The sequence below is a fragment of the Pogona vitticeps genome, chromosome 2 (genome assembly GCF_051106095.1).
Source record: "Pogona vitticeps strain Pit_001003342236 chromosome 2, PviZW2.1, whole genome shotgun sequence".
NCBI lineage: Eukaryota > Metazoa > Chordata > Lepidosauria > Squamata > Agamidae > Pogona > Pogona vitticeps.
In genome coordinates, this window is record NC_135784.1 from 86,261,653 (window position 1) to 86,284,622 (window position 22,970).

Consider the following 22,970-nt stretch of genomic DNA (forward strand, 5'->3'; position numbering starts at 1 on the left):
CTCATAACAAATGCTTTGAGATGGTTTATTTAGAGAGAGTGTACAAGAAGTCACTTGTGGTTTCTCATCAGGATTTTCTTATTTATCATAAATCTGTGGTGGCTGTTCCTGACTCACTGTGGCTCATGATTGAATTTAAGAAATCTTTTTTGTCAGGATGGGGATTTGTGTTTTTCAAGAGAGCAGCTGCATACTTGATCAATCCAATTGGAGAGCCACACTGAATCTTGAAGATGATGGGATAGCAGTAACATCGTGGCTCAGTCTGTATCTTCCTGTGACAAGAGGTTGTATTTTGCAGAGAAAATGGCAGCACTGGAAGGTCAAAATGAGAGGAGACAAGCTTGGTTAAATGCTCCTTGAAAGAGATGCTCTGTTATTGTTGGCAGAACTTTGCTGTAGGGAAGCTTTGAGTTGTGTCAGTTTCCTGCTGCTTTTAGAGAGCCGTGTGCAGTGATGAAATGAAAAAAAAAAAGCAGGAAAAGATGGGAAAAAAGAAGAGTTTGGTGTCAAGCAGAGCTCCACCCCTTCCTACTCTGAGGAGTATGCCTCACTAAGGGTTAGGCGGTTAGGCCACCCTGCTACCTGCAATACTTCTGTGATCAGGAACAGAGAGCATGAAAGAAGCTTTTGCGGTTTTGAGTAGATAGTTGTGCTTCTCTTATGTGACACAGGAGCCGTTTCTTTTCCTTTTGGCAGGTGTTTCTATAACAGAGGGGCTCCTGATGTGGTCATATATTTTGAGAGGGCTCTTTTCATTTTGTATTCTTCTCCTTTTCTGCATTCTCTTTTGCTCCCCTCCCTGAATGATCAGAGGTCCATAGACTACATCTAACTTTCCCAGGCTTCTGGGTTGTGCCATTAGTTTATTGTGTGTTTGTATTTTGATAGCATTTCTGCCTTGACCCCTCTGGACAATAAGAGAAGCCCGGACATTTCCACCGAGAATCACGCTGAGGAAGAGATCACCGTTTGCCCTGGTACAAGTTTTTATCTAATTCGCTTGCGGTTTGAGTCAGGAAGGTCACATCCTTCCTTTTCAGACAAGACTGTATGTTGTTTGGTGGGATTTTAAATCAAGAAGACCCGCATATTTCAAATGGATAGTTTCTGGAGAAGCCACACTCACTTGTTTAGAAAAAACACAAAGTCCTACCGGCCTCTGGCCTCCCAGTCCTTGTGATTCTGGGCTCAGGAGAAAGGCAGGCAGCTCAGTTCTCTGTGTATCCTTTCATTTGGGCAGTTATATTGATGACCCCCCTTGAGAGCCAGCTGGGTTGGGGGCTTCATGTTCCTCATGTTTCCCTGGAATGCCTCCCTTGGGATACCATAAAGGATGCTGCTAGCCACACTTTACTGCTGCCTCCTTCCCTTTTCTTTTGGCTTGGCACCAGTCTGAGCTTCAAAGTGAGCACCACCTGCTGAGCTGCTCTCTTTTGTCCTAGTATCACTTATTCAAGTGTTTTATTGCAGTCTTTATTTCTTAGGGAGAAGAAGTCTTGATCTTGTATTTCAGAAACTGAAAGAAATATCCCTTCCACTTCTCTGGCTGGGCAAAAGGGCCTTCCTTCTCTGCCTTCTCCAACAGTGCGTTTAATGAAGCCACAATGGCTATTAACTATTTGGCCATCTGAATCCCAGGGTGCTAACCCCAGATCTGGCAGGAGGCTTAGCTAGCAAGAAGCCAGTGCCGCTCACCTCCTGGTTCTATTGATGGTGTCCTGAACAATGTCTGGTTCCCTCCCCCCCCCCCCCCCATGCAAAGCAGATCGGTCATACAGCAGTGCTTACAAATCCATCTGCCTTAAGCATACATTTTCAAAAACATGCTAGGGGAAAGGAATTTTCCTATATTCAGTAAGCGAGAAAATTATTCAAGGTTAAAGTGTTCTCCACCAAACCCAATCTGATTTTGAAATTTATTTTTCTAAAGCAAGCTTTTTTTCTCCAATGTCAGATCTCATTGAGAAACAAATTTAATTGTGTGGTTCACTGCAGGAGACTGGATGAGGTGTTCATTGTTGGTAACAACTGAGGGGTGGTGTTCTGAGGATACAAAGAGAAGGCAAGCTGTACAGCAAAGTAATAGGTGTGTAGTCCTTCTCCTAAGTGGGAGATCTTTGCTTTTGGCTTTGTGCTGCTCACCAGCAAACACCTAACCCTGATGTACAGCTCCTGTGCCTTATTGATTCATGCTGAAGAGTGGCAGTGGTTTCATCCACACATTGCTGCAGTACAGCTTTAAACTTTTGCTCCAGCTATGTTGTTGCACATTGTCTGCTAACATTTGTGACAAGTCTAAAATATGTTTAGAAACTGTGAAGACACTGTAAAGCAAATGGGATAAGTTTTATCAGCTAGTGTGGAATGTGCTTCAGGGTTGGAGGGGGGCTCAAGGAGAACTGGGGGGTGGGTGGGCTTTGCTAAGATAGGAGCTTTCTGTTGCAGAGACCCAGCCGAGTCCATCGCAAGCTATTGAGCCAGAGAGCGGAGAAATCCATTCATCCAGGAAAGATGTCTCTCTGCAGGTAAGCAAATCCCTAAGGGATAGCAGCTAGTGAAGCATCTGGGGTGCAGAGCCTTGTCTTCCAAAATGAGCTGCTTTGCAAACTACTACATACCCTGCCATGAAATGTTTGTGTAGGAGTGTGTGTGTGTGTGTGTTTTGTCTCAGTGGCTCCCCTCCCTCACTTTTGCCGTGAACCCATCCCAGTAATTTCTCGTCCACTGGCTCTGAGGCCATTGGCTGCAAGCTTAGCATCTTCTGCTAGCTGAGGGGACTACTGTGGACTTCTCACATCGGTTGTCTTGCAGACAACACCTATCAGTGTATGTGCTACGTGAGTTGTGATGTGCCAAAGGACACTGCTAGGTCCTGCTAATGAAAGGAAGCTGGTTGCTTGTCCCTGAGGCACGTGTATCTGACTGAACAAAGAGATTGCAAGCATGTTGGCAAAAGTGTGACTTTGCACTGTGCTTAAACCTATGCTAGTGGCTTGTTACTGCTCTCTGAAGGGATTGTATGCTTATGCCAGAAAGGAGACAGTGGAATATGGCATGTTTTGGCATCGTTCTGAATATAGCTGTTTAACTACATGGACAACTTGCTGTGCCTATAAAGGCTTTGGGCCACTAACAAGTGTTCAGAGTCTTTTTTTTTTTTTTTTTTTTTTTTGCCAACCATAGATATTTCTGTGGCTTCTGATTGCTCGCCACATCTTAACCAAATGTATGGTGTTGTCTTTGCTTTGCCTTCCTGTGTCACCATACCTGTTTCTGCAGTCATTTCACAGCTGTCACAACAATGACATCTACCTTCAGTCGCTGCTTCTGGTAAAAGATACCCTATTTAGGCTGCAGTTTAAGAAGGAGGGTGATATCAAAGGGGTTTCTGAGCATCACTCTGGCAGGGTGCATGAAATTGAAGAATGCTTGACAAGAGGAACCTTGAGTAAAAAAGGAGTTTCTACTCGGTACAAGGTGTCTTTCATACGTTGAATGGCTTTTTACATATTGGAGCAGCCTCACATTATCACAGGTGCTTGCAATGAGTCTCAATCCCTTTCTGTCATTTTTCAGGCCGGATGCCATTCCTCGGACAGACCTTTGACACGTGTGTGGTAGCATACCCGCTGCAGAGCAGAGTTCTCACAACTTATGATGTGATTTATCTAGTGGTTATGAAAATGGGAGGAACATTTATGATAACCAGGCCTGGTAGCAGGGATAGCGCCTTGCATTTTAGCAATAGTCTGAAATAAAAGCTTGTTGTATCTTGAAATAACTATCCAGATAGAACAGTAGGCTGATGGAAACGATAGATCTTTTCGCCCAGGGTATTGGACCCCATTAGGCCTTCCAGAACTGTGACCAGTGCTTGAGAAGGTTACTGTGTTTGGTTGCAGAGAATCCCCAACCAGCTTGGTTCCTGACCATGCTGGCTCTGGGATGGTGATGTTTGTAGCCTAACAAGATGAATTCCCCAAGCTCTGTCTTTTAATGTGGCTGAACAGAAGGACTTGAATGTTGTGGCAGGAGTTGAAACTCAGCTCTCTAGGCAAAGAATCACAGCACCTTGTCTTACATGGCTCAGTTGTTAACGTGTGTGTGTGTGTGTGTGTGTGTGTGTGTGTGAGTGTGTGTGTGAGTGTGTGTGTGTGTGTGTGTGTGTGTGTGTGTGTGTGTGTGTGTGTGTGTGTGTGTGAGAGAGAGAGAGAGAGAGAGAGAGAGAGAGAGAGAGAGAGAGAGAGAGAGATGCAGCATCTAGTTTGATCTTCTGTTCATCAAAGGCTCTTTTTGCAAACACTCTGTTGCTGTCCCCAAAACGTGAGCCCTCTTTGGACAGAGGAGCCCTTAGTTCCTCAGGGCATCTCCCCTTCGAAGTGGTGTGGAATAGTGCTGTGTCCCCTTTTGCTGGTTGGGCAGCCAGTCATGCAGCTAAGGCGTCTCTCAGCCGTTCTCCCAGGCTTGTCAAAAAACATTCGGAGGGAGAGGGGCTGACAAGTGTTGCGACATAATGCTGCATTTACATTTACAATGAGTTGTTTACTGTGGGAGTGCAAGCAGTTTATTTGGACACCTGGTATTTACGAAAGATGTGATCTGCAAGGCTGTGTAAAGTGGAATTGGGAAGGAGCAAAGAACACATCTGTGTATGTGTCATCTTATTAGGCTAATATTATTTTGATTGTTTTTAAAATGGTCATTTTCGGCATGTTTCATTCTGTGCTTGGTATGCCTTCATGGCACAGCACAGCATAATGGCATTGAATGAGATGTTGCAATTGCAGAATGTGAAATACCTGGGAACATGCATTGCTGTTGTTCTAGCTGCAGCACAGCTGAACAGCAGTGGAACCCTTCGCCTGATTCTTCTTCTTTGGACACTGAGCTCTGCAGAAAAGGATTTTGTGTAGAGTTTTGTCTGCAGAATTGTTGATGGTCCCTGCAATTTGGTACTGATCACCTGTCAGCAGGGAATTTGGCACATTTGAAATTGGATGGTTTTTTTTAAAAGAAAGGACCAATCATACACCCACCCACACATACAAACAGTCTTCAATCAGTCAATGAAATTCCTCACATGGAACTGGGCTCTTACTTGACAATGTAGATTCTATAATGAAGCTGCTAAGCAACGGGCCTACATAATAGAGACCGCTCAGAAAACAAAAAATGAAGCATGCCTAAGCAGTCAATCAAGCTACCTCAGGCAATGGTTTCCTTGGAACTCCAATAAAGATACAGATGACTGTAGTTGTGTAAGAGTATGTGTCTCCTTGTCTTACCCCGATAAAATCCACCCATCTTAGATTATTTTCCCCCAGGTTCCATTTTGCTGGTTTAACATTTCAACAGACATTTTAATGGTTCTGGCAAATGTTTAGGAACCTTTTAGTAAGACTGACATTAGGTAGAAGCTTTCCACTATTAAGAATAAGATGGCAGCAGTCAGTCTGCTGCTACCTCTTACAAATACGAATACTGTAGTTTAAGGTTCAGGTTCTGCATTTTAGACAGAGAAATGGCACTATGACTCTGAAACGCTGCTGATTTTTAAAATGGGCGAGTTTTTAGCAGATAATAGTGCTTAGCTTGGTCCCACAAAAAGCCAAGAAATAACTCAGATAAGTTTTCCTTTCATACTGTATACCTGCCACAGAGCTAAGGGACTAGTATTTTTGAACCAACAGACCACTCGCATGCTATCCAACACCCAGGGTGGCTTTTAATTTATATTAGGAATTAATCCAAAGCAGATGCTGTATGTTTGCTACATATTTGTCACCAGAAGGGCAGTGGGTTGGAATGGATATTTGGGGCCTTCCCGAGAAGACTGATCAAGGCTCCTAGTCTGCTAGGAAGTTCACTGAGTAGTCTTGGGCAACCTAATCTATGAAGGGAATAGGGTACCCAAGTGATAAACTAACACCCAAATAGGTAAAGGTACTTCGTTCGTTCATTCGTTTAGTTGTTTAGTTGTGTCCGACTCTTCGTGACCCCATGGACCAGAGCATGCTAGGCCCTCCTATCTTCCACTGCCTCCCGGAGTTTGTTCAAAGTCATATTGGTTACTTCGCAGACACTGTCCAGCCATCTCATCCTCGGTCGTCCCCTTCTCCTCTTGCCGTCACACTTGCCTAACATCAAGGTTTTTTCCAAGGAGTCTTTTCTTCTCATGAGATGGCCAAAGTTCTGGAGCCTCAGCTTCACAATCTGTCCTTCCAGTGAGCACTCAGGGTTGATTTCCTTTAGAATTGATAGGTTTGTTCTCCTTGCAGTCCAGGGGATTCTCAAGAACCTCCTCCAGCACCACAATTCAAAGGCATGAATTCTTCAGCGGTCTGCTTTCTTTATGGTCCAGCTCTCACTTCCATACATCGGTAATGGAAAAACCACAGCTTTGACTATTCAGACTTTTGTTGGCAAGGTGATATCTCTGCTTTTTAAGATGCTGTCGAGGTTTGTCATCGCTTTCCTCCCAAGAAGCAGGCGTCTTTTAATTTCGTGGCTGCTGTCTCCATCTGCAGTGATCATGGAGCCTAGGAAAATAAAATCTGTCACTTCCTCCATATCTTCCCCTTCTATTTCCCAGGAGGTGATGGGACCAGTGGCCATGATCTTAGTTTTTTTGATGTTGAGTTTCAGACTGTTTTTTGCACTCTCCTCTTTCGCTCTCATTACAAGGTTCTTTAATTCCTCCTCACTTTCTGCCATCAGAGTGGTATCATCTGCATATCAGAGGTTGTTGATATTTCTTCTGTCAATCTTAATTCCGGCTTGGGATTCATCCAGTCCAAAGGTGCTTATCAATACATAATTGAAGTACCTGAACCCTGCATGAAAACAATGCACTCTCCTTTCTGTCTTATAGGGTACTTCGCAACATTTTTATCTCTGGGTGCACACAATCATAAAAGAGAGATCTATCACTGGCACTTAGCCATGAAGACTTAAAAGATGTTTTAGGACAAAACAACAGTCTTGGCTATCTCAGTACTAAATGTTAAAGGAAATTCCTGTTTCATTCATTTAATCAGTTTCACCCTTGCAGTGTGATTTGCACAGAGATGTGCAATAAGATATGTGCATGTTTAACCTTTGAATGACCAATCTCAAACAAAGCATGCTAAATGTAAGATAAGGAAAGTCATGTACTATGACAAACTGTATGTCTTTTGTCTCCTGAGGGAGCACGTCTTCCAGAACAATCCAAGTGTGTTTTCTAGTTGACCCTCAGTCTTTTCTTGTAGTTAGGCAGACAACCATTGGAAGCTCACTGGCTGCTGAACTAGATGTGTCCTTGTTAAGAACATGAAAGGAGCCCTGCTGGATCAATGCAAAGTTCTACCTAACTCAGGCTCCTCTCTTTTCAGCCCTGGTTTAATAGATGTTTGCAGGACACTCACAAGTGCCTACAGTAGAGGCAGGAGCTTTTCTTCATTGTTTGCCCAACAACAACTACTTAGGGCAATTCGTACTATATATGACCAGTTGTGTGTTCTTAGCCCTCACATTCGTGCTGTAAGAATATCCAACTGAAGAAGTACCAAGAAGCAGTACCAACATAATAGAAACTAGGTGTGTCCCCCCCCCAGCTTCTGGCAAATCAGATTATTTAAAATATAATTTTAAAAGGTAAAATGAGAAGAGAGCTTAAAATATAAGACGATGAACTTAAAATATGTTTATTCACCTAAATTTTATCATGGGGTACAAATATTACTAGTGTTCTTAAACATTATCAGTTCTTTGGCCATATTCACGATCAGACAAAATCCCCTTTCACAGCACCTCACAAAGCTGACTTTCAAGCAGTTCAACATGCTGCTTTTCTAAAACAAAGCGAAACTCTACTTTGTAAGGGTATAGGGGAGATCTCCAAAAGACCTCTAACTTCATCTTCTGAATTGAATCACTTTGATAAAGCCAGATGACTATATTTCAGTATTTTTGCATCAAATTTGAACTTGCATTGAGAATTAGGAAAGAAAACATATGTTAAGCCCAAAATATATCTTTGACAGGAGACATGATTGAAGGCAATTGTGATCAAAAGGCTATCAAAAATACACATTCTGTTGCAACAGTTGCCTTGGTCTGATAGCTTTATTATGCTTAATTTTGAGTGGTTACTTAAGTTTGTAAACTTGACATGATTCTCAAATTTTTATTTTATTTTATTTATATCCCGCCTATCTAGCCAACTCAGGACCACTCTAGGCGGCTAACATCAGGTAATAAAAGTATACATACATACAACAAAGTAAATAATAAAAACTTTACAAAAATAGAAACCAAGTGCAGCGGAAAAGAAAAGAAACATCAGGAATTATCTGGAGGAAAGGCCTGCCGAAACATCCATGTCTTCAATTGATTCTTAAAGATACCCAGCGAGGGAGCCCCGCGAATCCCAGGAGGTAGATTGTTCCAGAGGCGAGGAGCCACCGCCGAGAAGGCCCGATTTCTTGTCTTCTCCTTCCGGGCCTCCCTCGGCGTTAGGCTCCTCAGCCTCACCTCCTGGCTCGCTCGAGTGACACGGGTAGATCTTGGTGGGAGTAGGCGTTCCACCAGATATCGAGGCCCTAAACCGTTTAGGGCTTTATACGTAAGCGTCAACACTTTGAAGTCGATGCGGAATCGGATGGGCAGCCAATGCAGTGCGGCCAGAGTGGGCGAGATATGTTGGAATTTTCTCACTCCACTGAGTAATCTGGCCACCGCATTCTGCACCACCTGTAGTTTCCGCAGCAGCCTCAAAGGAAGCCCCACGTAGAGCGCATTACAGTGGTCTAATCTTGAGATTATGAGCGCATGCACCAAGGTGGTGAGCGCCCCCACATCTAGGTAGGGCCGCAGCTGGGCTATCCGCCTGAGATGAAAAAAGGCGGTTCGGACCACAGACACCACCTGGGATTCCATAGTGAGCGCCGGGTCCAGATGGATCCCCAAACTGCGGACCCCATCCTTGGCAGGGAGGGTCACCCCCTGAAAAAGAAGGAGTTTCCCAAACCCCCCACTGTGGGGACACCCACCCTCAGTACCTCTGTCTTGTCCGGGTTCAGCCTCAGCCCGTTCTCCTGCATTCATTGCAGTACGGCCTCCAGGCAGCGGTGAAGGCACAGAATGACATCTCCTGCGGTTGGCAAAAAGGAGATGTAGAGCTGAGTGTCATCCGCATACTGATGACACAAGGCTCCACATCCCCTGATGACCCCACCCAGCGGCCTCATGTAGTTAAATAGCATTGGGGAGATAATCGACCCCTGTGGAACCCCACAATTGAGGCTCCACGGGGCCGAGACTCTCTCCCCAAGCTGCACTCTCTGGGGACGGTCCTCCAAGAAGGAACGGAGCCAAGCCAATGCCAGGCCACCTATTCCCAACTCGGAGAGCCTCCCCAGGAGGATACCGTGGTCAATGGTATCAAAGGCCGCTGAGATGTCTAGGAGAACCAACAGAGACACTTTGCCCCTGTTGGCCTCCCTCAGTAGGTCATCGCACAGGGCGACCAATGCCGTTTCTGTACCGTGGCGCGGCCTGAAGCCCGACTGAAATGGATCCAGGGCATCTGTTTCATCCAGGAGCGCTTGAAGCTGATACAAATGGTTGTATTTTGGTCAAAAGATATGTCCAGATTCCTCTTCTGTGCAGCTCGCTGTCACATATGCACACATGCATGCCCTCACACACCCATAACTTTCTACTATGCAGTTTTTGCAACATTTTATTTGATTCACTTAGTTTTCATTTCTTTCATTTATCTCTCACTGTTCCCATAGGGGACCCACAGTGGCTTGCAGTCAATTAACACAGTTGAAAACACAGTAAGATATATTATATATATTTTAAAAAGTTGAAAAATAATAGTTTTAAAAACCACCAATTAAAGAACACCCACCTCAGTTCATAATATACAGCATCCCTGTGACAGGGTTCATTGACAGTATCTGACAGTTCCTCAGTTTTGGCGGGAAAGGACAGAGTAGATGTTTCTTTAACTACAAACCCTTTATTAACAAGATTCTTAGGTTTCTCAACAATAACTTCTGTGGGGTCAACGTGACCAAGGTCTACAGGAAAATCTGTCCACAACAAGGGTAAACTTCCTCCATAGCTTTCTTTCCTCAATGGGGAGAGCGCCCAAGTCTCTCCTGATCAGTCGGGTTTCGCAAACATCCACTCCTCACCGCACATATAGTTCTGCAACAGGGGTGACGCAGCCAGTCTCCCTCGGGTGGCTTCTGATCTGGCTGGAGAGGTCCCGGCCGGACTACCTTCCTCCAAGGACCTCAGCCTCAAGGATACATCAGTATGGTCCATTCTTCCAGTCCTAAAACTTCTATGGGTATCTTTATGTCACCCTCTTTTCTCTCTTTTTCTAGGTTCTCATGCCTTCCATCCCTTATCTCTTTCTTTTGCGGTATTTTGAATTCTCGTGGTCCTCCTTCCTCCTCCTGCCACTCATCTTCTAAAACAACCACCTTCCTCATCTCTCCTCACTTGTCCCCCTCCTCTGTCGTCAAGAACACATCTACCCCCTTCTTTTGCTTCCCTAACTCCTCCCCCCTTTTCCCCACCTTCATCCCTTTCACTTCTTCTGTAACTTTCTCTACTTCTCTATCTCTACCCTCCTCTATAGACGTACGGGGGGATGGCTCACTCTCTCTCTTCTTCGCACTTTTATTCTCCAGTTCACAATACCACCATGGAATATCTTAGCTTGCCACTGCAAGGACAAGAAATAAGGATCCAACCTGTCTTCCTGGGGAAGTGCATTCTGCAGCCTGGGAAGGCCCTCCCCTTACCAAACGAGCTGTTGAAGACGATGGAACCAAGAGAAGAGCCTCCCTGGAGGATCTTATTGATTCATTCATTCATTCATTCATTCATTTATTAGATTTATACCCTGCACCATCTGGCTGCCAGGCCACTCTGGGCGGCTAACAACAACAAGAGAAAGAAAACAGTATTAAAACACAATAAGAATAAAAGAATACAAACATTCAACATATACAGTAACTAGTAGGATAAATGAAATCAGATGACTATAAAGATGATAGAAAGAATGATGAAAGGATGGCAAGAAGGATGATAAAAGCCGCCTAGATTGACTAGATAGGAGGGATATAAATAAAATAAATATTAATAATAATAAATAAAAGAGAAGCAGAGGTATCAGCAGCTTAATGCTCAGGGAAAGCCTGGCGGAAGAGCCACGTTTTCAATGCTCGTGTAAACCCGTCCAACCATGGGCAGATGGTTCCTCAAGCAGGGGGGGTGACCGCTGAGAAGGCCCAGTTTCTTGTTCTTTCCCTCCAGACCTCCTTCTGGGCCAAGGCTCTCAACCGCCCTGCCTGTGAGGAACGGGTATTACGAACAGGTCTGGCTGGGAGCAGGCGTTCTGATAGGTACTGAGGTCCTAAACCGTTTAGGGCTTTGAATGTTATCATCATAACCTTGAAGTCGACGCGGAAATGAACCGGTAGCCAATGAAGGGTGGCCAGAATGGGGGCGATGTGCTGAAATTTCTTCGCCCCAGTGATGAGCCGGAGAGTCTCATATAGGGTGATTCAGCTCTTCAGATAACCGGGATCCATACTGCTGGGGCCTTGAAAGGTCAGCACTTTGAACTGAGCCCAGAAACGGGCCAGCAGCCATTGGACCTGCTGTGCGAGGGGAGATATATCCTCCCTGTAATTCGCGTCAACCAGCAGTCTGGCTACAGCATTTTAAGCCAACTGAAGTTTCTAAACACTCCAAATGGAACTCAGGTAGAATGTGCTGTGTTAATCTAGGCAAGGTATAACTAAGGCATGTTATAGCAGAAACCAGATATCTCAAGGGATGAGTATAGGTGGTGCACTGAACTTACTTGCTAACTTATTTAGTTGCTTACTAGCGAACTGTGAAAATACAGTCCTCACCACTGCTGAAACCTATGTATCCAGACTCAGTGCTGAATCCTGGATCACACACAAACTGGCTCCCTGGCATGAAAATTAACTGTGTAACCTTAGGGTGCCTTTCAGCCTGGCCCACCTGGCAGGGCTGTTGTGAGAACAGACTGGGAAAGAGGAGAGCCATGTATGACTCCTTGAGGGTTCTAGAAGGCAGAATATAATAAATAAAACGTCTAGCTAGATGAAACATTCCCATTGGTTTCCCATAGAGAAGGAGGGAACCTTTCTTTTTATTGTAGAGGAATGCATACTCTGCAGGCAACACAGATTGACTACATCCTGGATTTGGGGTGCAGGAATTTCTTCTTAGCACCTTTTTGGTTTGTTTTTATTTTTTTGCTCTCTAACACTCATCCTTTCTCAATTCAAGGATGCTTTATTCTTTCCCCAGGGAGTCACAGTAACAGCAGCGCAGGTGATCTTTGTTTTCAACAGAGCAGGTGGCTCTCTGGGGAACCTGATGATGATCTGGGAGGGCAGGGTGCTTTTGAAGTATGCCTTAGAAGATATTAGTGCCGTAGCACTCACTTATCAGTGCAGGGTTCTTTGGCTTGTTCAGTGGGAATAAAAGCTGATGTATGAAGCGCAGTGCCTCAGGGTGGCCAGAAATTGTAGCGGGATCAAGAAAGCTTAGTTAAGCATGAATGAAGAGTTAAAACTGCAAGAAGACCACTTAGCTGATCTCCTCCTCCTCCTCTTCACAGGGTGATGCAAAGGAAGATGCTGCAGAGAACATGTCTTCTCATGACCCTCCACCTGATGACCCTGTGGCATGTCCACTCTGTGATCGCACGTTCCCGGTTTCAGAAATCGAACTGCATGCCATGTATTGTAATGGCATGGGAGAGGACATAACTGAGGATGCCCCAGGTTTGCTAAACCTGTTCTCATATGCCACTTTTTTCTGATGATTCATTCTATTTGTGCACCAGTTTGGATGTTTTGCTTTTCAGTTGCAGCACTAAACTACTCCCTACTGGGAGTAGTTTAAGCAAAATTTGAAAAACCAGAATGGGATCAGCAGTGTCCTCCAGCCTGCTTGTCTACTTCTTGGGGGGGGGGGCGGGGAGAAATCATTTATATTCATTTTTAATATGTGTGGTGTTCAGGTTCAAACATATGCAAGGACCCTGTAGGGTAGCAGGATGGAGAACAGTTTGGTGTTGCCAAAGAGAGGATGTGTGGCTACCTCACTGATGGGATGCCAAGACTGAGGGGGGAGACAGAGGGTTGCGTGATTGGCCTTCCAGTGTGAAATAATGCTGTGAAAAAAACATTCTTGTAGAATTCTGTGTAGTAATTTCTCCTGATCTAGAGTCCCAGTGGTGGAAGGAGTCTGTCCTTAATTGGCAGGGTTCCCAGTCTGAGTCTTGTGCCACCTGACACGGTGTCTGTCTGTCTGTCTGTCTGTCTGTCTTTCTGTCTGTCTGTCTGTCTGTCTGTCTGTGCATACCCCACTGAGGAGATCTGAGGCTTAGCATCCTATCCTGCCCAGCAAGCCTTGTGGTTTGTTTAGCGCAAACTCTGTCACATTAGCTTTTCCCCACTATCGATTCTGGTGAACCTGGGGCCCTGGATCTTGATGGACTACTGTTGCTCATCTGCATCTTATGTATAGTTCCAGACTTACCAACCACTTCTCTCATTACTTCCTCCTGCCCCTGAAAGATCTTTCTCATAACCCTGACCCTTAGGATGGACATTCCAAACCCTTAAGTGTTACCTGGATTCAAGTACATTCAGTGTAGCTTGTTCCCTAGTATGGGTGCTCAGGACTGCAAGCTGTAGGCTTTGTCACTTCTTCCATATTGAGGAGGAGCTCTTTTAGAAGAGAAGGTCACACACATGGAACATCCATTGTTGTCTTTCAGCCTGATTAATGCTGAAAAAGGTTTTCAACCACCTCACCAAACACAGCTTTGACCAAACTGAATATGTCCATATGAGGACTGTTCATTATTATCTACCTTGGTGTAACATTTTTGTGTTTTAATTAGCAAGAATATCATGCCAGTTTTTCCAAAATCACAGGGGTATTACATTGAGATGCTTGTTACTTCAAGAAACCAAACAATGGCACTGCTAATGCACTACCTCATCTTGCCTTTTGTCAAGGTAGAGATAGGGTGCCCAATCAGTGCTGAGGGCAGTGTTAGAAATATGTCATGAGTTAGAGGGCCATTGCCAATTTGCATATTTAATGCCATGTGATTAACCTAATTGACATAACTTTTTTTATTAACATTGTCAGGCAAAAGTACAATGAATTATTCTTAGCTTTATTCTTATTCTGAAATTGTTCTTGAATGTGAAAAATGACTTAGGCTTTGAAAAATCTTGGTCTATACAAATGGTAATTGTGAAAGTTAAATATAGTGAACCTGAGTTGTTTTTTATACTAGGTTTTTTGTGATTTTTTTTTTGCCATTTAACTGTTGCTTTTATTTACTAAAACCCCTCTATTACACAGAGGGCAAGTAATTTTATAATCAAAGTAAGATAATTGTTTCCCAAAATTCTAGCAAGAATGTGTAGGTTCCATATAAGTGTTTAGGATTGGCTGCCTATTGTTGAGACATCTTATGTACTGTGTAGAAATGTTATTGTTTTATTTACCTATTAATACACAAAATTTTACAGTGCATGCAACATGTGCTCCCTACAATAGAACCAGTTTGGGTTTATATACCATAGCCTTTCAACAACCTTAGCACAACTTGTGATGTGGACGGAGATCCTAGTTGCAATATGAAAGAAGCTTTTAGTTTCCATTTAACTTAGGCTAGTCTTTGTTGCAGAGTTGAAGAAGGTGGCTCCTAAAACTGTGTATTGGAACAGTAATGAGATGAAAACATAATTCACTAGTCTTATTGACTTATTAATACTGTAATTATTAATTGTATTCTGTGATTTGGAATGGGTAGAACTGGAAAATTTAGAAATTATTTCAAAATATGGAATAGAATAGAATCAATGTACCATTTGTTTTTGTAATCCCCTTAAGTCCTCTTCCTTCTCCCCTTTGTCATATCTTCTTGTTAATGCCCCTCCCCATCTGGAATGACTAAAGCTGCCTCTAAAGCTTGAAGACAACTTATCCATGCCCTCCATAACCCCAGATGACTTTTTTAAAGGCTGAAAGCAATGCAGTTCTCAAGTTATATCTAGTGTCTACAGTATGACTTGGTTTCTTTTATTAACTAGGTTAGGCAAATTTGAATCTTGCTGGAACAGGATTTGGGGTCCTTCTCAACAATCTGAGCCTGGCCAGGGTGCAAAGTTAGTTAGAATACCTTGATACACCCTCCTTATTCAGTTGGTATCCTAGGAAAAAAATGGCATAGCCTCTCTGAGACTTGCTGAGCCAAGCTTGTCTGATATTTTTTTTAAACGTCTAAGTTTTGCATCCCCAGCACTTCATGGTTCCGTTGGAACAGTGTTTATACTTGGCTGCCCTGTGATCAGGACACTAGTGCAGTGTGGAGGCAAATCAAAGCTGTGCACACCCTCCTCCTCCTCCTTGATCTGCTCCAAGGAGGCTGCTCTAGTTCTCCCGTACAGTTGGCTCAAGGTCACTGATCCACTATCAGGGTTTCTTAATTGGATTTATTCTGGAGGTCTCTGGTACTATAAACTCTAACATCTTTCAGTGTTTTCTATTGCAAAGGAACAGAAACTTGTCTGTCTGCTGTTCAGTGATTACTGACTGTAAATTTGCTGGCTCTTATTTGAGCTTGTAACCCAGAGTAGCTGTTTTAGCTTGGATGATACTTGGGGCCATTCATTCCACACTGGCTGCAGTTGTGTGTGTTTCTCTGCATACATGCTGTGACTGAAGCTGGAAATGCATGTGCAGTTGCACATTTAAGCCCTAAACTGAGCTTTCTCTTCCCTGGCAAGAGTGTCTAGGCACTGTCTTTCAATACAGTACTTTCCTAGGCTCTGTTGCAGTTTGTCATGCATGGAGGCATGCCAGGAAGCAGACAGCCATGCAAGGTTGTGGCCATCTGAGAATGTAACCTGTACCTGGGCAAATTGTTGCTCAGATGAAGCAGCCAGGCCAGAGACAGCTGCTTAATAGGATCAGCTGGAGCCCTACTGGCCCCTTGTCTCACCTAGCTTCTGTTGAAGTGGCAGCTGTAATACCATTGTCTGATACCAGTGCCAGACAGTTGGATGAATCCACCTGCTTCAGGTAGCATTGTGAGAAGGAAATACCTAAAGGCACAGCTTAGAATGCAAATGGTGCAATGAGTTCCTTTAAAACAGAGATGGGGAATGTCCGTCCCTCCAAATGTTGGACTGTGACTCTGTTGAGCCGTACCCAGTACAGCCAAGATAAGGAAGTTGCACTCCAATAACATCCAGAGGGACACCTTTGCTACCGCCACCCCATTTAAAATGTTGTCCTTGTTTGGGGATGGGCTCCACTGCAGAAATCAAAACAGGGCCATGTATCCCTGTCCTCTGACCATCCACAGCAGTCAGGCTGGAGTGCAGCTCTGTCTCAGCCAGCAACACCATCCTTGGGCAAGTCCCGTGCTAGCATGGAAGAGAAGGCAATTGGGTGCTCCTGCTGGAGATTTCCATTTGAGGCACACACACCCCTGGTGCATTGCATGGCTCTCAGGGGTGGGGGAGTTATGACTTCATGAAGAGGGCTTTTGTTTCCATACTATCCCCCAGATATTTGCCAGGAATATTGTAAAAGACTAGGTACTATTTTCTCAAGTCCCAGCATGGGCTCAACTTCATTCCTGCATCACAGTGCAGTAGCCACATTGCTGAAGATGCCCACCTACTTTTCCAAAAGGGGTGTGTGTGTGTGTGTTGTGCTGTTTTCCCCTTTCATATAGCCACATCTTGGGTGCAACATGATATACAGTATAGTATTTGCCAGTTTGCTGAGATGCAGCCATGCTGGTGCTGATTCTGATCCTGTTTTTTTTAAAACAAAGCTTCAACACCAAGAGAAGTGGCACTGATGCAGCATTAAAAAAAGTTAACAGAACTGGCACAGGAAAAAAAAACTCGTTATTTCTTAGACGGACTAGCATACAAGAATCTTTTTCCATTAATAGTATACTGCACACAAAAACACACACACAAAAATAGCAGTGTGGGTGATAAATGAGAATAGATTCTTACACAGAATTGGGGAACGTGCTGTGTAGAGGAATCTGCCCCATTCAGGGATACTTTCCCCAGTACCTGTAAAGCAGTGGTTCCCAATCTTTTTTGAGTCATGACCCCCTTTTATAGTAGCCAAGTAACCTGAGACCCCCTGCCGTGTTTGCATAAAAAGCATTTTTAATGGGGTAAAGCCATCCCTTCTCTGGAAGTAAAGGCTTCTTTCTCCCCTGTGCTTGGCTGTCTACTTCTCAGCATGCCTCCATGCTTGACAAACTGCAATAGAGCCTAGGAAGGTGTTGTATTGAAACAAATATGTACTAACTGTATTATCCAGCTCTCAAAGGACAAGGAAGAAATTATTTGACAAGGTCTGTAATTCATATTAGGTGACCCGTGACACCCTCCCCCCAGAAAACACTTTGTGAGTCCCTTGGGGGTTCTGACCCCCCCCCCCGCCAATTGGGAAAACACAGCTGCAAAGACTTTGGACAAAATATGAAAATAAAATGCTGTATCCAGAGGAGCCACTTCAGTAATAACCCCATCCACCTTTCTCCTGATGAGAGGACCCCAAGGCAGATCACAGTGTTAAAGCATGTCACACTGAAAACACACATTTTTTTCATTGTTATTATATGTTTGTTTTTTAACTTTGTAATTAAAGTTAAAAAAAACCAATCAGTTAATCATGTAATAATAATTTAAAACATTTAAGAATATTAAAAACACACGCAAACACAAAATAAAAACCCAGCATCCAGGGACTCAGTTGTAGCTATTAAAAGCCTGAAGAGGCAGGTCTTTAACAACCAGGGAAAGGATAAAAAGGAAGGAGCCAACCTAACATGAGGGAGAGTGCTCCAGAATTTGGGAGCCGCTACTGAGAAGTCCCTTTCTTGTGTCCCTGTCAGATGCACCCGTGATAGCAACGCCTTTGTCATAGAAGCTGGATTGTAGGAAGGAACCCATGGGAAAGTCCAAATGTAATTTCTTCTGTATTTCTTGGGTTGTGTGCTCTAGACCAGTGGTTCTTAACCTTTGTTACTTGGATGCTTTTGAACTGCAACTCCCAGAAACACCAGTCAGGACAGCTGGTGGTGAAGGCTTCTGGGAGTTGCAGTCCAAAACTCCTGAGTAACTCAAGGTTAAGAACCAGTGCTCTAGCACAGTCATAGCACTCAAAAAGTCCCACAACCATTCCTTCCTGTTTTGTAGATAAGGTAGATCGCCGATTGGCTGAAGACAGCTGGGGGGGGGGTATGTATATTTAACCTGTCTCTGGGTCCTTTTATATTTATCTATCTATTTATTTTTAAGAAACCCGAGGAATCTCCCAACTTATGTACAGTAACTACAAATAAATATGTAGAATGACTGTTGGGGAGCAACAGCATCATAGCTGTGATGGGCTTCTTGAGTTCCCACCTATCTCAGTGTGGATGGAAAAGACAGGAATGTACCATAAAGAGGGGGGGGCAGATGATCACTAGAGAAATCAAGAGGACACAATCTTGTGCACACTGGAAGAAATCCAAAGCCAATAGAGTTTTAATTTGGCTACAACGAGCATTGGGAGCATGTCTGACTTAGCCCAGCATGCTCTGAGGAAGGATGCTGTGCTCATTTTGCAACAATGGTTAAAAGGCAAGCACATTCTCTCTTGCCCTAAGAGGAGATTTATCTTGTAGTAGTTTTCTGTTAATGAGATTCCCTCCATGCACACAAACACATAAACTTTCTTTACTCCTCAGGAACCTTGGTGTATGTTTGCTAGCTCTCCTGTAAGTAAAGTCTGCTGGCCCCATCCTGCAGTGACATGGGTGAGCTCAGTTTTTGCAGTGGGACAAACCTGGCTTCTCTGTCATGCCATCTTGGCTCTTGGCAGTGCAGCTGTAGGTCTTTCCTAGGGTTTCTGTAATGCCAGTCCCAAAGGTTTCTAGCAAACTTGCTGTGCCAGATGTGTTCTCATCTCCTGGAAAAAAAATAGCTCTGATTAACACCTGAGTTGCACACAAGGCACTCTGAAAGAATCTGTTACAGGAATATTAACAATGGTGCACTGGCTTAGTGATCTGCTTTGCTTTTGCTGCAAACAGGCTTGTTAAAAAGCCTTTGGGGAATGTCAAGTGACTCAAGAATTAACAGCAGGGCATGGACACCTCTTGCACCTGGTCACTGATTCAGATCCAGGCCAGGCTTACGGAAACAAGAGCTGTCTTCTTTTGATGACCAGTCAGGAGCCCTGCTGTGAATTTACAATCTTGTCCTTTCCTCCCTCCCCTCTGCCCCTGCCAAATATCCCAGAATGCTCAGCAAGTATAAACTTCACTCCAAAGAGCACAAAGACTGCATACTGGTCACTGCAGCGTGTAAGAGGGGGAAATGCATCCATTAAAACTAGCAGTCTGTTATAGCAACCACCAAGATAACGGGGACAAAGGAACGGTGGAGCCAGAATGTACGCTTCAAGGCCCAGACTGTGCTGGCGCTGATAAGGCATCTTTCCATTCTGAACTCTGTGGGCACCTACTTTACAGCAGATGTTGAGCAAACAATAACCATTTTATAGTGCCTATAACACTGATTCAGACCTTTCTCCTAATGAGAGTATTGAGCACAAGGAGATCGGATATCAGGCTGTAAAAGTGTTCTAATACACTGTCCCCTCCACTAGATTGCCCAAGAGTGCTTAAAGCAGCATCTGTTTCTGCCTTAGAAACTCTAGCACCCTGGTGGAAATGGCTGAGGATATCTGATATGCACCCCAAGTAGTGTAGCTAGTGGCCTGTTGACAGGAATATGTTGAAAGGAATTCAGCTGTATGAAACAAGCACTTAAAATTATCCATGTAGCTCTCTGGTGAGAAAAGCTGGGGCTAACTAGGTTTGCTGATAGAACTATATTGCTGTTATCATCAACATAATCCTTTCCAGTGGAATAAAAGGAGAACCATTGCTTTGAAGCTTATACATATGTTTGCATGCACTGTATAATTTGACTTTATTGGCGTTTATTAGCATTTGTTTGCCTTCTTGGGTGTGTTACTAGTCCTCATGGTTGCAAAGAGAAAGTCTCATGGTTAATATGATCTTGGCCAGAACATTTAGTGACCAAAGCATACTTTCTTCTTTTAAAAGTATAGAATATGAGGGGGTTCTACCTATTGTCCCCCTCAGACTCTTCCTCTTCTCCTCCCCTAAGGCTCTTGGTCCTAATTCCTTCCTCTCCACTACTGTAGTCTTTGTCAAAATATTCCAAATACTGTCAAAACCCAGTATTTCGCTCAAAATGACTCAAATACATGCAGATTTGTCTAGTTTATTTTGAGTACAGTAATTGGTTTAAAAAACAATTCTGAACTAAATAAATAATTTTTTGCCCATGTTTTCCCCTTCTGTCCTATAGTTGTAATATGTAGCCATTAAATAGTATCCTGCATGCTATAGGATCTGAATCTCATACTGGGAGACAGGAATCTGGAGCTGCACTGTAGCTACATATTATTAAGATTTACTGTATCTGTTTGGCTCTCTTTTGGAAAGATAAATAATTGAACTGAGTATTTCAGATGCCAAAACATCATTTATCTAACCTTATATGGAGTACCCTAATTCTTGAAGGTGCCAAAGGGGAAGTAACATGGAGGATCAAATTAAGTTATAGATTACTGAAACACCTAAAAAAATATCCATGACAAGTGACCTGCTGCTGTCATTAGGTTTTTATGTTACACTATGTCAGAAGGGCAGGAAAGTTAGCAAATGCCCTTTCTAGGGTGATACTACATAGCTGTAGCTTTCAAAGTCCGAAAGGTGATGCCATTATAAACCAGACCTCTTCCCTTTCCCACTGTGACGTCCCCAAATCAACTGGTACTGTTTCTGGATAGGAGGGCTTTGCAAATAGTTTCCAAGACATGTATCATGTATTTTGTTGGGAAACTTGCCAAGCTTCCTAAGGTTTCTAAGAAGAAAGAGAGCACAATTGTCCTGTTTTTGTTTTGAAGTGATGACCCGACGACAGAGAGAAGCCAAGTGCAAACTTACTGGATACGGAGAGACGTCGGAATCTGTAGGCAAGTAAGTAGGTACGCTGCCATCTTACCGCACCTTTTCTTTTCAGTATTGAAGGCTCAGTTTAGGGCCACTTGTGGATACCCCTGTTGCATAATATAATATAATCTTAGAACTGCAGAGCTCGAAGAGACCCTATGGATCATCAAGTCGAGCCTGTGTCAAGAGACACTGTGGGGAATTAAATTCCCAACCTCTAGCTCCACTGCCAGAGATGTAAAGCACTGAGCTGTCCAACAGTTCATAAGATCCTGTAGTTGTGACAGGCTCTCTCTCTACTTCAGATTTTACATGTGTCCTGCTGTCATTGCAGAGGCATCCTACATGGGAAAGCCCACATTCTTACTTCTTTTGCTAGCTTTCACTGCTTTTTTCATTTGATTTTGACAAGTTCTTTAAAAGTCTTGAATCAAATCCAGGCAGAGGAAGAAAGAGTATTCCATTCCTTTGCCTTTTCCGACTCTCCCAGCATTTTGTTCATCCTTGCAGCCATCACAATGGAAAGACTGAAGTTCTGCCCCTTTTTGGAGTTACATGATATTGAGAATGGGCAAATTCAGCAGGGCTGGGGGCTGTTTTTTTAGATTTGCAGGCAGATTGAGGGCCATACTCTTCAAATATGGTGCTGAAAGGGACAATTTGTATTTTATTTTATTTTGAAAAATTGCAGTGTAAACATTATAGTGGGTTTTTGTTGATTGAAAAAGGGAGTTTAAAACATGTGTTTTTTATTTGAAAAGTTTACTGAAGTGATCAAAAATATGATGTTAAAACATTTTATTTAAATAGAAGTATGGTACATGTTGCCCCACCTTTGTATTAGATGGAGTGTTAGGATTAGCGTATAAATATGAGTGTTCTGCAGTTCATTGGTTTAACCAGCAAGTGTTCTGCAGTATTTTTTTAAATTGTAGACAGACAGACAGACAAACAGACTGATCAGCCACAACATTAAAACCACTGACAGGTGAATCCTCGTTGTCTAGTCATTTAGTCGTGTCCGACTCTTTCTGACCCCATGGACCAGAGCACGCCAGGCCCTCCTATCTTCCACTGCCTCCCGGAGTTGTGTCAAATTCATCTTGGTTGCTTTGCAGACACTGTCCAACCATCTCATCCTCTGTTGTCCCCTTCTCTTCACACTTTCCCAACCTCAGGGTCTTTTCCAGGGAGTTTTCTCATCAGATGGTCAAAGTACTGGAGCCTTGGCTTCAGGATCTGTCCTTCCAGTGAGCACTCGGGATTTGATTTCCTTCAGAATGGATAGGTTTGTTCTCTTTGCAGTCCAGGGGACTATCAAGAGTCTCTTCCACCACCACAATTCAAAAGCATCAATTCTTCAGCAGTCAGCTTTTTTTATGGTCCAGCTCTCATTTCCATACATTGCTACAGGAAAAAACATAGCTTTGACTATGCGGACCTTTGTCAGCAAGGTGATGTCTCTGCCTTTTAAGATGCTGTCTAGGTCTGTCATTGCTTTCCTCCCAAGAAGCAGGTGTTCTTTAATTTCGTGACTGCTGTCCCCATCTGCAGTGATCATGGAGCCCAAGAAAGGAAAATCTGTCAGTGCCTCCATATCTTCCCCTTCTCTTTGCCAGGAGGTGATGAGGCCAGTAACCATGATCTTAGTTTTTTGATGTTGAGCTTCAGGCCATTTTTTTTTTTGCGCTCTCCTCTTTCACCCTCATTACAAGGTTCCTTAATTCCTCCTCACTTTCTGCCATCGGAGTGGTATCATCTGCATATTGGAGGTTGTTGATACTTTTTCTGCCAATCTTAATTCCGGTTTGGGATTCATCCA

The 22,970-nt window shown here is 43.6% G+C and overlaps 1 protein-coding gene across 8 annotated transcripts in view; it reads left to right on the plus strand.

Moving 5' to 3' along the window:
- The window catches only part of UIMC1 (ubiquitin interaction motif containing 1), a 101,425-nt gene that overhangs the window by 65,098 nt on the left and 13,357 nt on the right, over nucleotides 1–22,970 (plus strand). For 5 of the 8 annotated variants that reach the window (XR_013541800.1, XM_078385578.1, XM_078385579.1 and 2 more), the window contains 4 exons: nucleotides 892–980; nucleotides 2,449–2,528; nucleotides 12,668–12,833; nucleotides 21,103–21,175. Coding sequence is in view for 4 of the 8 variants with exons in the window: in XM_078385578.1 (XP_078241704.1) it covers nucleotides 892–980; nucleotides 2,449–2,528; nucleotides 12,668–12,833; nucleotides 21,103–21,175 (408 nt within the window). In the remaining 4 variants the exon portion in view is untranslated. Of the gene's footprint in view, nucleotides 1–891; nucleotides 981–2,448; nucleotides 2,529–12,667; nucleotides 12,834–21,102; nucleotides 21,184–22,970 lie in introns of all 8 variants that reach the window. The other 3 variants (XR_013541801.1, XR_013541802.1, XR_013541798.1) reach the window with 2 other exon arrangements.